General features: G+C 38.7%; 1 protein-coding gene across 1 annotated transcript; it reads left to right on the forward strand.

Moving 5' to 3' along the window:
• The first annotated feature begins 1,959 nt into the window (after positions 1-1,959).
• On the forward strand, positions 1,960-10,792 carry wnt2ba (wingless-type MMTV integration site family, member 2Ba). Its single transcript, XM_084426319.1, has 6 exons — positions 1,960-2,220; positions 5,904-6,124; positions 8,255-8,532; positions 8,651-8,915; positions 9,752-10,013; positions 10,103-10,792. Exons 1-5 carry the CDS (start codon positions 2,066-2,068, stop codon positions 9,979-9,981), a joined length of 1,149 nt encoding a protein of 382 aa, XP_084282445.1. The 5' UTR covers positions 1,960-2,065; the 3' UTR covers positions 9,982-10,013; positions 10,103-10,792.
• Positions 10,793-17,091: the final 6,299 nt, after the last annotated feature.

Here is a 17,091-nt window from a genome sequence, read left to right on the forward strand (position 1 = left end):
CGTGAAAAATATCATTTAAATCTATTTAAAAAATTCAATCTAATCTAATATAAATGAAATCTAGGCTACTATAAAAATCTAATTTGAATTTGTCATTCTTTACATTATGTACTGAGTGTGAATAAATAATGAAGTATTTCAATTTTGACTATTCCTTTAATGTCCCTTAAAATATCAGTGCTGCTATTTCTGCTGACTACATTGGTTTATCTGTAGACGTCCTCTGTGTCAGGGGATGGTCACCCCCTCTGGTGGATGCTGCTAATTAACATTCCTGTTTGGGACAGTAGGTCGAGGTTGCGAGGCCGACAGGGACGCATGCCTGGCCTGGTGAAATCTGTCTCCCACACACTGCTATAATCACCAGCTCCTCTAGATCAGGGGAGGGGAGGGCACTGACCTCTCAGTACAGAAAGGACATGTCACTAATTATTGGTGCACATCCTGGGTCCCAAAGGGTTAAGTATTCTGGTCATACTCTGTTTAGAGACAACAAAATGATACAAGTGATGCTCTGCACTGTATGAGCTCCAACAGTAGCTATACCTTTGGAACTAGATTTGGTATTTAATCAGTATTTAGTGGTGGTTCTGCAGGCAAGTATCACTAGCTAACACTTAATGTTAGTAATCTTAGCACACTTAACCTATTTTTAATTAATTTGTATACTTATATACTGTAATTTAGTATAATAGATAGGCTATATGTAGGCTATATATGTGTGAATGTCAGTTTCCAAGTATTTTCTAAAATTACCAAACTTCTAATACAACATATTTATATTCTTTTAATATAAGTAAATAAGTGGCATTCAAACAAAATAGATACTATGAAAACGTATCCCCTAATATGCATATTTCATCCATTAATGAGGGAAGGACAGTGCATTCTCTCTGGAGCTCTTTGTTGTTTACTGTGCATTACTGTGTGTAAAACAGTTCCCCCTCCATTTAATACCACCAGTGGTGTATTTTATGAGCAAGGTGGGGTTATTATATACATTTACAATGTCACGTCCCATATGAGCACTGGCTACTATCTTTGCTGAGAAGATATTCATTGTGTTATATATAGACTTGCACAGGCCAGTTTGGCATGTTGATACCAAAACAAACACTGGATGTCTGGCCTGATATTACATTATAAACTGAAGCATGTTTAAGGCAGATAGATAGATAGATAGATAGATAGATAGATAGATAGATAGATAGATAGATAGATAGATAGATAGATAGATAGATAGATAGATAGATAGATAGATAGATATTCAGTTTAATTTAAACATACTTATTTTTTTGAGATTTTTTATTTATTTTTAAATATTGATCTTGTGCTATCTGCCTTTAAAATAAGAGGAGCTTGGTTTGTTTGTTAAAATTGCGAAGCCATTCGTACATTTTAAGTGTAACGTTAGCATTAGTTTCTAAACACTTTCGAACAATTAAGTCACGGCAAGGTACTGGTACAGCAATGTTACATTACTAAATAAGACATACTTATATTATGTTAATCCAAGGTAGGCCTACTACAAAAATGTCATGGTTTTACCATCATTGTAGTGTCCAAAACCTTCTTTGTAAGTTGTGAGAGTAACGCCTCAGCGTCTGACAGTGTGTTGAAAAGCGCGGCTGTTATCTGTGACAGCATCAGGAAATGTGTGTTGACGCGCGCTCATTCATCTCGTCTCCTCGTGCTGATTCCAGCCAATGAGCGCCAGCCAATGACACCCCCACCAACCAGAGATATTCCTCTGAATCTGATTCTGCGGGACAGATAGCCTACTGTACCTCAACCATTGGACCGGTCCGGACGCAATTAGGAACCGTGATAACTATTTTAACATAGACATTTTCAGGTTCCTCATGCCGCTGCTCGAGTGAAAGAAACTCACTTGGATACTGATGAATATTTTATATGGTCGGATATTTCTTTTTTCATTCACAGTACCTTTATTGATATTAACTACATTGTTTTGAATTATGAGGAATACAGTGTTTCAAGAGCCGTAATGAACCAGTGACATTTCGTTTTCTTTTTTGGATAATTGTTTTCCCTTACAAACAACATGCGAGAGTTTGATGGACTTGGATGCAGGGACAGACAGCGCGCGCGTAACGGATTTCTGTCACGCCGTGAACCGAGCGGCAGCTCTCACCGGATTTACCGGCTCTTTATCCTAATGCTGCTCATGTTTACTCCCAGTGTGGACTCGTCTTGGTGGTAGGTGGTTCTAATTGTTTATTTAAAGTGGCACAAGAGCCTGGCACTGGTTCATTTTCTTTTCGAAATCTAACATTTTAAAGACCTAAAATAAACCTAATAGAACTGTTGCTGTCAGTTAAGTAAGTTAGTAGTAGGTTGTTCACCGTAATTTACCTAATCCTAAAAGTACACTCACTGAATTTGTATTACAATTTGGGAACAGTCAAAACAAGAATCGTTAATTAAAACACTAAAAATAGGAATTTCAGTTTATCCGGGAGGATCTCGTTTGATCACATCATGGAAATTAATAGAATAGTATGAGGAAGTAAAAGTAAAATTTAAAGAGAAATTCAAAGAAATGCATATGACTAATTATTAACTAGAAAAGCAAAGTTTATCGAGATAAAAGCATAAAAAAAAACTTGTATTTAAATTTGTATTTAGCTTATCATCACATGTATACATTCACTTTTGTATATCAGGGTGGAAGAACACGTAATTTCCCAGAATGCATTAACTGGGTTACATTTCTTTGCATTGCAGTTCAGCAAATTCCTCTTCCTGCCATTCTAATTAATATTCCAACTCAAGTTCTTTCCATCTCTCTAGATATGACTCGTGTCCTTTTGTTGACTCAACGTGATTTAGTTATTTTTCAGTTTTATGATCCACCCAGCAGAAAGTCACAAGTTTTATCACCTAGAAAAGTACAAGAAATACAGTAGCATTTCTTTAGGATTTTGAGATTAAAAGTTATTTATAGTTCCAAAAATGTAAACCATGTCAAAATAATGCTAATAATAATAAAGAAATTTTGTACTAATAAAACCTGTTTTTCAGGGAACATAAATATACATTTATATTCAGTCTAAATTAATTAATTTAATTACAGTCTAAATTGACTTAAAAATAATGTAAAAAGCATATATAAGCATTCATATATGTGTGTGTGCGTGTGTGTACATGTTTTTCTATCCCGGTGGGGACTTCATCCTGAATGCGCATAGACTCATGGGGACTCGTGTCACCGTGGGGACCTAAATTGAGATGCCCATGAGGAAACAAGCTTATAAATCATACAGAATGAGTTTTTTTTGAAAATGTAGAAGTGCAGAAAGTTTTCTGTGATGGGTAGGATTAGTGTAAGGGGATAGAATATAAAACCATTACGTCTATTGAGAGTCCCCACAAAGATAGTTAACCAAACATATGCGTGTGTGTGTTTGTTCTATAAATTGTTTTTTTCTTCTTCTTCTTCTTCTTCTTCAGTCTAGACCAATTCCATTCATAGTCCAGAGCTTAACAAGGAAGGTAGAGTGATGTACAGTTACAGTTAGGTTTATTTGAATGAAAAATGAAAAGTTCTAAAATTGAAAAAAAAAATTATACTTTTTTTTTTTTATAAAAATACTAATATTAGTGAAAAAGTCAGATAAAATGAGACCAAGAGAGAAGAGAGAAAATGAGCTCTCGATGCCTGGCAGAAATGCACAGAGCAATTGTTAGTAAAGACAGAGGAGTCTGATGTCTTAACCTGACATTGATCAACACATTACAGACTGTTCTATAACAGGTCTTGGCTGGATCAGCAGACCTACTTGTGTGCTGCTAACACACCATATAAACACACTTGCTAGGGGTGATATAGATCTGAAGTGACTTGGTTCAGAAGTTATTGCTTTTCATGTCCATTTCTTCATTGTATAACAGCAGACATGATGACACAATGGCAGACTTCGCCTTTAAAAACGTCTAATTGCAGCATTCAAAAGTTCCCCATCACGTCTCAGAGGTAGCAATATCAACATAGTCAGCACACTGCCTAGTGCCCCACAGCTGAGTAAACAACATAATCTCAGTCCACGCTATTTTTTGATACTTTCAATTAAAAACGAATGCTCGGTTTCTCTCAAACGCACACGATAAGACAATAATACAGTATTTCATGAATGGGAAAAGGAGGGTTATCATTTGTATAATCTCTGTTGAAATAACTATACGTATGGCCCCTCTTGCCCTCAACAAGGCAGCGGGGATTCGACGGCATGAGTCCGCAAGACAGCCATGGCGGCATGCCCAAATCCATGTGAGTCAGTGGTGATAAATATCTCTCAGTTCCTATGGTAATTTATACAGTTATGGGGATTGTTGTCATCGTTGCAATCAATTCACGCGTAGCGGTTTTCTGGCTCACGTGCAGCAGCCTTTCCCAATCCCGGCCGCATGCAGCTGATAAGTGTTCTGGAACAGAGAGGCAGAGCGAGATTGTGTTTCTGTGTGTCAAGGATCAACAGGGCAACCGTGCAAAGCCGGCAATACCAGGCCCTCCCATGGATGCTATAGCGAGAGGAATAAGTCTTTCGTTGGGTCTTATGTTTGCACTAGTATGTCAGTATGAGAGAGAGAGAGAGAGAGAGAGAGAGAGAGAGAGAGAGAGAGAGAGAGAGCGATAGGGACAGGGACAGCCATAAGAGGAGTGGAAATTGTTCAGTAGGTTTGTACGGAGTGCTGTCACACAAACCCAGACACGACTGACTGGAGAACGAGATCCGGGAAGGAGACAAGGGCGCGTGAGCACAGCGTAAACTTCGCTGAAGGTGTCTGTGTGCTGCGCTTCAACAGAAAGTGTAGAATAGGAAAATGCTACACCTGCAACACAAATATCAATACCAGAATGGAAAATCTTTTGCATTTTTTCAAAATAGGAAATAGGACATGCTGGAATGTCCTAAATTATGGAGTAAGAAATAGTCCTTTAAGGGATAGTTTATCCAAAAATGATTTACTCACCTTCATGTTGTTACAAACCTGTATGACTTCTTTCTTCATTGGAACCAAAACATTGGACCCCATTGACTTTCTTTGCCTGAGATTTTATTTTTAAATTTTTTAAACATCTTCTTTTGTGTTCCACAGCAGAAAGAAAGTCATACAGGTTTGGAACGACATGAGGGTTGAGTGTGTGATAGAATTTTAGCATGGCAATTCGTAACTATTTTACATTTTGATGAATTGGTATTCATATGAATTCATACAATCTCATGTCGTCCTCATGTCGCCTCATTGATGGTTTAGATTAGAGGTAGACCATTCATACGGTAAAAAAAAAAAAAAAGAAGAAGAAGAAATCATTAAACAATGCCCACCTTGTAATAGTTAAGTTTTATCATGAGATTGGCCTGGAAGTTTATTTTAGGTGAACTATCTCTTTAAGACTCCTTGAGGAAAACATTTTTGCTGACAATAAAATATCATAGGGGTATCATTATCACAAATAAATGGGCATGAAATATTGATTTAAGTTGAAATTATGTGAGAAGAAACTAGTACAACAGGAAATTGTTGCCTGGGAAAACAGACAGTTATTCAATTTAGTGGTCTTTACGCAAAAATATTTGACTGCTGAATGATTGACAAGTGAGAATCAAGCATTCCAAAGAACCGTGTATTAAAGTGCGGCTAACATTAAAAAATAAATTAAAAAAAAGTGTGGCTAACATGAACTTTGAAGGTCTGGTCTCCAATAAAGATGACCCAGAAGAGAAGACCAAGTCATTTTCTGATGCTCAAGTGGGATGGATTAAATTATGCATTACAAGATTATTTCTTATCACAAGACTGCCAACTACTGCAATGGAAAACTACAATTATTCATTTGTCAGATGCTTAGTCAACAATGTATCTGTTTGTTTCTGCAGGTACATTGGTGCATTAGGTGCACGGGTCATATGCGACAACATTCCAGGGCTGGTGAACAAGCAGAGGCAACTCTGCCAAAGACACCCAGACCTCATGCAATCCATCGGAGAGGGAGCCAAAGAGTGGATCCGAGAATGCCAGCACCAGTTCCGACACCATCGCTGGAACTGCAGCACGCTGGAGCGAGACCGCACTGTGTTCGGCCGTGTCATGTTGCGCAGTCAGTATTTATGCTACACTTCATCATAGTCATACAGCAATAAGACATGAACTATGCAACCCTGTATCATATTTAAAAAGCTCATATTTCATAAAGTATCAAACTGTTAGTTCAAATAAAACTGTGTGCCGAGGTGAATCTCACCCAACCTGTCATGAACATGTCAGAGCCACACCAAAATCAAAAGAAAGATATAAGAAAGCATATTTTGCATAGCTGGTACACCGCCTAGCACTATTTGGTACAGTAAATGCATTACAGCTTTACATGCTGGTAGGGACAAAAAAGGTCTCCACAAGAATAGGCGAAAGTCTGAGAGAGAGTGGATGTTCTCCAAATACAAGTGGCTAGTCGGAGGGGGTTCTCTACAGGCTGATGTATAAACAGTAATAGGAGATGTAAATATTTGTGCAGATGACTCTGGCAGACAGACAAAGCTGCTCTTTTTGACATATCACCCTCTGTTCTGGCTCAGTGCGTGAGCTGGAGGAGGAAAATGAGCAAAATAGGGGTCATTTTGCGCTACTTTGGCAAAAAAACACACCTCAAGGCTATGAGTGCAATCGACCAAAGAAACTAAAGGTGAAGGAGTGTCAGCTTGAATCAGTCGAATGTTAGAAAGCTGTAGGGTGGCCTCCCGCACTTAGTTCAGCCAAGGAGCTTAAATCTAGAGATGATGTTAGGGAGTTGATATAACAAAAGCACAGTGGATTTAACATCATATTAAGGGCATTACACCTCATCAGCTTGCTTGTCTCTTGTCAAAAAACTACTGAAAAGTTACTTTTTTAAAGTCCACATGAATTCAAAATTGACCATATTTACTTTGTTTGCCTAAATTGTTAGTTTTGTGGTGAACAATTCATCCATGCAAGTCAATCCACACAAAAATTTTTTTTGGCTTTGTAATCTTTAATCAAAATCTGAAAATGCCCCTCCCCTCTGCCTTGGAGGACCTTCTCTGATGACGTATGTTTGACGGCTTGGTTTGGGAAACGCTTAACCACTCCCCTCAAACCGTTAGTCTGCTATGAGCGAGAGAGATGGAGAGGAGGAGCGCTAGAGTAAAACCCTGCCCTCTGTTCAATAATCCTTTTCACTGGGAAATACGTCACAGCACTGGAGAAAAGTCGTTTGCAACTTCCGGTTCACGCGGACTTTAATGTTAAAACGTACGTCGTAGGTTGGCATAAAGGGGTCTTTCACATTGGGCACGTTTGCTGCGGTCTGAGTGCGATTGTCTGGTTTCACACTCACTTGATTCTATTGAACCCTGGTGCATTTGCATTCATCTTTCATCATCAAAAACATGCACAGCGCATGGCAGAAAGTAGAACGTGGGTCAGTATATTGTGTTTTTGTATTAATTTGGTGCTAATATGCGCAGCAGAGTGAATGACGCTTGGGTTTAGTGTATGTGCATCACATGAAGGTGGCTTTCTGCTGCTTGCAAACTCACTCTTCTGAGGAGACAACGGATTGCAAGCCATTCATTTGCTGCTCTGATTGCACTCGCTCTACATAATGGCACTGCATGTGTAACGGACGTAGGCCAGTAAGAGCTGTGCATGTAAACCTCACTCCCCTGATCTCAAGAGTCGCGCTAGCGGCTGCGGTCTTTAGCGTCCTTAGCGTTAGCGCTCCCGCCTCCCATGCCAGAGTTCGAGTCCCGCTTGGAGCAGGTGGAGTAGGACTGGTTACACAAGGGAAATCATCACCACTGTCATCCCCTACATGTGTTTTGTTGAATTAATGATATCATTCTCAACTAAAACACATGCACAGGTTGCTTTACTTCCTGAACAAGTGCGCACCCAAGTGCGAGTTGCTTTCACATTCGTGCAAATCACGCCACAGTTCCAGTGCAAACTAACTCCGATCACTTCTTACGTTCATTACCCGGTGCGCTCATGTGTCCACATGACAGCTTTCACATTAACAATTTTTCATGCGAATGGTGACCCGTTTCAAACTAAACTGCCAGTGTGAAAGCACCCTGAAGTCAACATGAGACAGTGTGCATAACCCATTTGGCTCTGAAATTATACACTAAACATGAAATTCATTTTGAAGCACAGAACTGTACCACATTTTTAACATGCTAATATGAAAATGTTTCTCCTCCATCAGGTAGCCGTGAAGCAGCATTCGTTTATGCAATTTCCTCTGCGGGCGTAGTTTATGCCATCACCAGGGCATGCAGTCAAGGAGAGCTGAAGATCTGCGGCTGCGACACACACAGGAGAGGCCGAGCCAGCGATGAAGAAGGGGACTTTGACTGGGGCGGCTGTAGCGACAACATTAACTACGGTATCAAGTTTGCCAAAGCTTTTGTGGATGCCAGAGAGAGGATGGTCAAAGATGCCAGAGCACTGATGAATCTGCACAACAACCGCTGCGGGAGAATGGTAAGTGTCAAGATTCTCAAATGGGGGGAATCAGCAAGCTAATTATAAATACTTTTAACTGTTTAATCTGGGTTATGGAGTGGTTCATAGGTCATGGGCTGAGTTTTGTTTTCTCTAGGCAGTCAAGCGTTTTATGAAGACTGAATGCAAGTGTCATGGAGTCAGTGGGTCATGTGCTCTCAGGACATGCTGGTTGGCTATGACTGATTTCCGGCGAACAGGGGACTACTTGAGAAAGAAGTACAATACTGCTGTGGAGGTCATGATGAACCAGGATGGTACAGGCTTCATGGTTGCAGACCGGGAATACAAGAGAACAACCAAAAACGATCTAGTGTACGTTGAGAACTCTCCAGACTATTGCCTAATGGACCGATCGGCGGGTAAGCAACAAAGAGCTGAGTGTTGAGTGTTTTTGTTTGTAAAGGTCCTTGCACACCGAGTCCAAAATTCTCGTCCGAAATTTTCGCACATAAAAAAATAAATATAACTTCACTTTGTGTCAATCACGTTTACACACTGCCTCAGAAACTTTTGTCCATCATAAAAAAGTCATTTTCTGCATTTTTCGCATCTGTAGCAAGCATTTTGAGAGGTGTTTTGACAATTCAGAGCCACTGAATGACGAATACAAAAAAACGCATACGAAAATTTCGAACTTCGGAAATTTACAAAAAGAGTCATATTTCAATTTAAGGACTATTTAGATTTTTCATTGTTACAATTTTAAGCACATTTATCCAATTTGTAATACTGCAATGGAAAAAAAATACATTAAATTCTAATTGTTACACTTTTTTTCTGCAATACAGTAATCATTTAAATTTATTACATTTATTAAAAATTATTATAGTAATGACAATCTAATGAGAACTACCAGAATAAAGACAATTATAAAAATCCAAAAAGTCCAATATTTTAATGATTTTTATTTCTCAGTTCCAATAAACGTAAAGTCTTAATGCAAAATAAGTCTTAAAATAGGTCCTAAAATATGCTTGATTTTGCATGCTTTTATTAAAAATAAATAACGTTTAGATTTTTTGTTTTATTATAATTTGTGTCTTTTTTTGGTTTTGGGCCGGAATGTGACCTAGACTTGAAAAACATGGTACATTTCTGTAAAGTTCCTGATATCAGAAAACACACGTTTGGCCTATTGACTCACAATGGAATAATTTGACTACTGTGACTGAAAAGACCTGCATTTATATTTCAGGTTCTCTGGGCACAGCAGGACGGGTGTGCAACAAGTCTTCCAGAGGCATGGACGGCTGCGAGGTCATGTGCTGCGGCCGCGGGTACGACACCACCCGTGTAAAACGTGTGACCAAATGCGAGTGCAAGTTCAAATGGTGTTGCGCTGTCGAGTGCAGGGACTGTGAGGAAACTGTGGACGTCCACACCTGTAAACCACATAAGAAACCCGACTGGCTCGATTTGACTTGACTGCCGTGATCGTAACCAATCAGCAGCTACTGGTGCTTTTCTGTTCTCAGGTTTTTAAAGTGGGCCAATGCATTGCAGGATGTGTAGTTTATGACTATAACGCTCTGATCTCCACTTGCAGAACCCTGAACTTTATTCGCCTTCAATGATGCAAGCGCAGTGATCACAGGCCAGTCTGGGGCACTGGTAGACGGTGGGTGTCATGGGAAATTATACAATGGGCATTGTCTGGTGTTTTATTGAACGAACTGTGATCAGGACACAATTCTTTCACTATTTTCAAACTGTAAAACACCTTTAACTGATAATATGTGTGCCTATATACATCGAATTATGTTTTTGGACAGCTGTGATAAATGCAATGATGCAGTTTTAGGGAAAGAACAATGTACACAGCATCAAGCTTCCTAAAGAACATAGCAATAAATCGCATTTCACGCCAAGAATAATTCCATTTAATTGTCCAAAATGATACTTTGAAGGGCGCTGTAAAAAATATTGTTAAACAGTGATAACTGAGTAACCCTTCATTTACTTCATGGACCATGATTTTAATACTCGTGCACGAAAGAATAAGATCAATGATCAATGTATCATCATGACACATATACCATTGTCATTGTATATCAGAGAAATATATTTCATTTCTAGTTATCTTTTTTAATACCTAAGCACTTAAACATCCCTTCAAATATGAGCATTTTTGTTTGGTTTGGTTCCGATGAACTTATCTACGATCAAGTCAATATTTTCCCTGTTGGATTTCTCATTGAAATGTGATGTTTATTGAAATAAAAAAGTCCAAACCATCAGACTATAAACTGTTCATGATGCACACAACATGGTACACTCAAATCTGATGGCTAGATTAGTATCTGAGAATGAAAGTGTTTGTAATCAGAGTTTGCAATGCTTCAAGCATCAAGTCTTTGAAAATACTTTTAGTTTAGGTTGAGGCAGTCAGTAGCAACTAAACAAGATACCTTCAAGATGTTATGTGCATGAAATAATAACTACTTTGAAAAATGACTGAAGCCAAATGGCCACTCTGAATGTATTACTGCTTGCTTCATACTTATGTCCTCATGTAAAACCCACACTAAATGCCAAATCATTGCTAAAATAAGACGGCAGCTCACTGAGATTGAGCAGTAAAAATAGTTAGGTTAGCATGACTCGCATTCTTCGCCATTTATTTTGTTGGTCTGAATGAAGCACCTTGGTTTGACAACATGGTTGTTTCTAAATTTGCTGTTAAGATGGATGAGTGAATGAAGCGCTCGGGTTGTCATGCTGTTCGGTAATGCGTGTCCAAAATGATGGCCCCATTAATCTAAAGCAACCTGAAACTTTGTCAGGTAAAGGCCATGCAAGCTTATTTTGTCATTGTACAAAATGTCATTGGCGAAAGAGACCAAAATGGAAAGCCGTTGCTATACAAAGTGTTCTTTTTTCTCTTTTTTTGGCCATTATACATAAAATTGCCACAAAATTCTTTAAAAAAATGGAGAAAAAAAAAATTGGCATATATTTTTAAACAAATATTAAATTATTTAATTAACCTAAATAATGAAATTAACTTTACCTTCACAATACAATTATTTTAACTTTCCAACATTAATAGACAGATTGATATGTCATTGATTAGAATTCCAAACGTCACTTACATCATTCTCACTGCTTGAATTAAACCATGTATAATGTTGCAGTTCCTAAAAAAAACTAATTTTTTGAAGCTTTATTAACTGGCCAAAGTCATTGTTTACTGATTTTTGGCAATCAGCGAGTGTTAATTTTGGATCCTGCACAGAAGTGATTCTGATCTCAAGCCATTCTAATTGGTGTGATGTTGTAAGCCAGAGCTGCTCAGATTTGTTTTTGGCTCTGTAATTCTTATATCAAGATTGAAGTCTCCAAGTGAGCCAATAGCTCTCTATTGTTACTTCATTTTCAGCATTGCATCCAAAGATACATTTTTCCAATTGTGGAATGTCAGAAATTTCCCACAGCTAGTCTGATTATGTTTTCCGTTGTTCAACAGTTCCACCTCACACCTTGTCTTTGCCAGAAAAACTTCTGTGTTGAGAAAGACTTGTGGAAAACATGTCAGAGTATGTTTACTTTTGAACATTGTAAAATTACCCCCTTGGCAGTGTGTAACCACTATGTGGTTAGTGTTGAAATTTATGCATGTTCCTAAACAGAATCGGCTAACGTTTTAATTAGCGCACTAATCCGTACAAGGACATATTGATAGAGTCAAGGCGCTGAAAGCTAAAATAGCATTCACAACTTTTTGTTCTTCGGAGAGGACTTTGTGTATATTCATCGAGTCACATGACCATGTCCTCAGAGCCCAATATGTGTGTGGTCCTTACAACTGCATTCACTTTCAGTCAATTGTCCAAGATAACGATCTTGTTATGCTGAAAACAAACCAGCTGTTTCAAAGTTGAAAAAACTTGAACAATTATATCCTTTAAACCTTTCATATTAGGGTACAGGGTAAGGTTCAAATGACGCTTAAAAATTCTATGAAGTAATATAGGCAAAGGCATGCAATTATTAAGAATGAGTTGTTCAAACTCCATGACCCTAAATGTTACACTTCAGCGCATAACCTTTTGTGCTGCGGACCTGAATGTTGCCTTAAATCATGAAAATGTGTTGAGGAGAGGTGTGCTATTACTTTTGTAAACTATTTTTATTAAAAATGTTCACATCACATGGCAAACAATACTGAATGTGGCATTAAGTGGATTCTTTAGGTGACCGCAACCACATAGCAACACACAGTGAAAACCCTTCAGAACACCTCGGGAACTCCATAGAAATGCCCTGGCAACCACCCAAAACACCCTAGAAACTGTATACTGTAACCTAGCAACACACTCGGAACACCTTAGCAAATATATATAGCAACGCCCTGGCTACCATCCACAAGCTCTTAGCATAAAAGTGATGGGTTTATCACAAGCAAAATATAAATATTAGGAAATATTTAAAATATACATAAAATACTGAAATTGTACTTTAAACCACGACTTAAACGCATCCCTACAAATACCCAGGAATGCTGTATTGGGAACTGTGAACTTCCCACTGTAGGCTTTAGTCCACAGATCCAGAGCAAGTGTTTGGTCTTGAGGGCAGATTTATAGGGGAGATAAGCGTTATATATACGTGACCTTTAGGGACGAGTGTGGCTTGGCTCCCAGAAGCGAGTGGGTGTGAGCGTTAGCACGCTTGCTGTCAGATGGAGCTTACCAGGCCGCCGGCGTGGGATTAACACATAAAAACTCTTATCTTGTGAGTCAGCTGGCAAGAATGTAGCTCTTCTAAAACTTTCAATGCAAAACAGAGGCACAGCAGCACTCCTGTGGGGAGCACCAAAGGCTTTCGTTTTTGTTTAAAGATGTAAGGAGGAGTGAGATCCATAGATATATAGATTCCTCTTAGTGGCTCTTTTATGGGCCGCTATGCGTTAGTCGTCCACCATATTGGAACGGTCAAACCCGGTCTGTGAAAATTCGAGAGCAAATTGACTGTGCGTCTGCAACCATAGGCGTATGTGTGAATATCTATATCTGCAATAGTCTTCAGCAGATGATTTTGCTTAACTAACACATAACAACATGACGAAGGCATCTGTTATTGTAGGGACATCGACATTATATTGGCACACCCCAAAACATGAGGTGGAATATAACAAACTGTGATTGGTTGCGTCACATGTCAGTCAAACTCGGACCTTGGCCAAGAAAAGCTGCGATGGAGTCCAGACCTTCTGCTGTCAGTCTCATGGGTCTGGTTACGCGAGACTACCATAGTTTAAAACTCTGTAATATTGAGTTAATACATAACACGCTGACAGTTCCAAGATGGCTGGCGCGTATGTGGCATCTACGTATACATATCTATGGTGAGATCCATGAAGAGATGTGGGAGTAACACCCTAGCAACAACCCAGAAAATCCTAGCAACAGTATAACAATGCAACCACATAGTAATGCTCTGACAACCACCCAGAACATCATAGTAATGTTCTAGCATCCACCCAGAACACCCTATCATAATCTCTGTGTGTATATATAGGTTGATACGCTATGCAATTGCAGGAACCAATAGCAGTATTCTAGCAACCATCTAGAACACTTTAACAACGAGATAGCAACGGTCTAGCAACTACCCAAAACAACTTAGCAACCACATTACAACGGTCTGTCACCCATCCTGACCACACCTACGCCCACATAGCAACAAGAACACCTTGTGCATATACTAGGTTGCTGTGGGTGGTTGTCAGGGTGTTGCTATGCAGTTGCTAGGTGGCCCACCCATATGTGTAATATTCTAGTCCATAGATAAGGCTAATCTGATCTCATGAGAAAATGTTACTATTTTACACTTTGGTGAAATTATAGCGAATTTGTAGTTTGAATCTTACCACCAGTGGGGCGTGAGCAGATCATATGAAAACACACCACATAATTTGAGGTATCAGTCAAGTCCATCACCCAAATAGTATGGGACGAGTTACATGGTTTAGTTTACTACTTAGTGCTTTATAAGGCATTAACCAAACCCTTAACCCTAAGGCAAGATCCATTTCTAAGAGTGGCATGATACGTTGTAATACACACAGCTTTAAATTAACAATGCAAACATTTGTATAGGATCTCATGGGACAGTATTTGCTGTAAATATTATTTGCTTGGTTGTCACTAGGTTTTGTTACACTCTGTGGCTTAAGTCTGCAGTAAACTGCCAACCTGAACAAATCCAGACCCCTGGAGAGTGCCAAATGTACTTAATCCAGCTGTAGGGCACCAGCTCTGTCAGCACACAATAAACGTGCCTGTGATGGTATCAAGCGAAACATATTCTCATCCGTCACAGGCATTCGCCAGGATGTTTTCCTGAGACGTTAGCTTCTTTAAGCAGCATTTGTTTCCAAATATATGACTGAATAAGCATTCTCCTGTGTGGGATGAGATCTACAGTGGCCGTGCGTCACACTGCCAGTCTTTGTGGCTCTTTTCTATTCTACATTCAGTACCTTATGAAGCTTTATTCTTGACCCTGCACAACCCCGTCTGACCGTTGTATGGGCGACTGCCAAAGAAAACAGGTGGTGGCGGGACGTTTGATGATCAGACACCATGCTTTCGTCTCATATGTAGCTATGAACATCCATGTCCATGCCAAATATGTTGAGATCATAGCTGTGCTTTAAAGACACTGGAGCGAAACCTGGGAAAGAATTTTGAACAATGCTTTGTAACTTTAGCAGCCATCTTAGGTATACTATACATATATATGACTTTAAGAAACTTTGTAAATGACAAAAAAATAATGAACAAGTATATCACAACGGAAATGTGTAACTGCGTTATAATTGTTTCATATGTTCATCATGTTAGTATTCCATTCCAAATTGAGAAAATATTCATTACGAAAGCTATGAATCCCGGTTTAGAAGACTCCGTCCCCACATCAGACGAGGTGGAAGCGCTCAGAGCGGGACAGGAACCGACGGAGAAGCGTGTTTATTTACAGGTTGGTAAACCCCACTTAGTGATGTTGACTATTTACAGTAGCTGCATATACAGAAGGGAAAAAACTATCTGAAAAGACACTATTTACAAGTGGCATATGGAAACATGGAAATAACAGTTAGCCAAGCACCCATAAATAATCCTCGCACATCAGAGGAACTTCTTGCCCTTCAATCTATGGAGATTAAGGCTCAAATATAACGTGGCAAAACGGTTAGCTTCTACGTCAGCAGTGGTCTGGATAATAATTTACACCTGAATAATGACACTGAGAAACTGTAACAGTCAAACAGTAAAGAGTTCACCATTTGCACCTGACCAAATTCAGACCCACCTGTAGGGCTACAACCCTATTTGCTGCCATTTAAGCCACCTATTCTATTTCTCTTCTTGTTTTTGTAAATTTTGCATATTTAAAATTGTTCAATCTTTTATCGCCTACAACTAACTTACAGAAATACCATGAAAATATATGTTCACCTAATTCTTTAATGCGCAAGTTAACAATTTCCTGTAAATGTGCGAGAGACCTTGCTATTCATTAGCTGCTAAATTAATAACTAGAATAACAAAATAACTTAAAGGTGCAATAAAATTTAATAAAAACTATTTTCTCTACAAACCAGTGTGTTTATGATTAAGATAATTAAAATAATATTATAACAAGTACCAGTTTGCAACATCAGCAGCACAACGAACTGATTTTGTACAGCTGAAATAACTGGACTCGGCTCAAACCGGAAGTTTATGAACACATTCAAGTTTGTTCAAGTTAAAAACGCCCGCGCCTGCTCTTACGTTAAAAATAAGGTGTATGTGAGACAAATTTAGCACCTTGCGTGTAAAAATTAGATAAGGGTATTTATTTCATGGGGGTGTTTTACTGTCCTGCCTCCCGCGTGCGCCATTCATTAGCCTCTGGCTCTGCTTGGAACGTAATTTCTAAAAGCCCGCCAATAAAGCCACCTTTATTAAAGGGATAGTTCACCCAAAAATGAAAATTCCGTAATTATTTACCCACCCTCAAGCTGTTCCAAACCTGTATGAATTCCTTTCTTCTGCTGAACACAAAATAATATATTTTGAAGAATATGGTAGCCATATAATAATTTTTATATTTACATTTTTGGTTGAACCACAACAACAGAAAGAAAACGTTAGTAAACACAGTATTTTGGAATGCAAACAGAATTTCTTATGGTTTATGTACAATGTTAATGTTATACTTGTCTTTTGAAATCTGCCATCCGTTTATGAAACATTTAATATTTTGTTGGTACATCTTAATAAGTATTTTCTGCCTGACATTTATGTAAAGTCGTGTAACCATATTTTGTCAGACACATTCAATCAACCATTACCCAGATCTGCCTCGTTTGTAGAACAGCACATCATCACAAACTGAGTGACATTTATGACAGTTTTTTCTAATGTCTTAATTACAATCTCAAGCCTTCATTCTATAAGAAAGACTATTATAGTATTTTGTGTGAACATACCGTTTCAAGTGTCTAACCAACTCACCCTCATGCTGTGGATGTGAACTTTGTGT

Source organism: Rutilus rutilus (assembly GCF_951802725.1).
Source record: "Rutilus rutilus genome assembly, chromosome: 12".
Taxonomy (NCBI): Eukaryota; Metazoa; Chordata; class Actinopteri; order Cypriniformes; family Leuciscidae; genus Rutilus; species Rutilus rutilus.

Excerpts from the sequence above, each read along its gene's own strand:
- wnt2ba (XM_084426319.1), top strand. The coding sequence starts at position 2,066 with ATGCGAGAGTTTGATGGACTTGGATGCAGGGACAGACAGCGCGCGCGT. Across the intron at positions 2,221-5,903 it reads AGTGTGGACTCGTCTTGGTG|GTACATTGGTGCATTAGGTG; the intron begins GTAGGTGGTTCT and ends TTGTTTCTGCAG. Across the intron at positions 8,533-8,650 it reads ACAACCGCTGCGGGAGAATG|GCAGTCAAGCGTTTTATGAA; the intron begins GTAAGTGTCAAG and ends TGTTTTCTCTAG.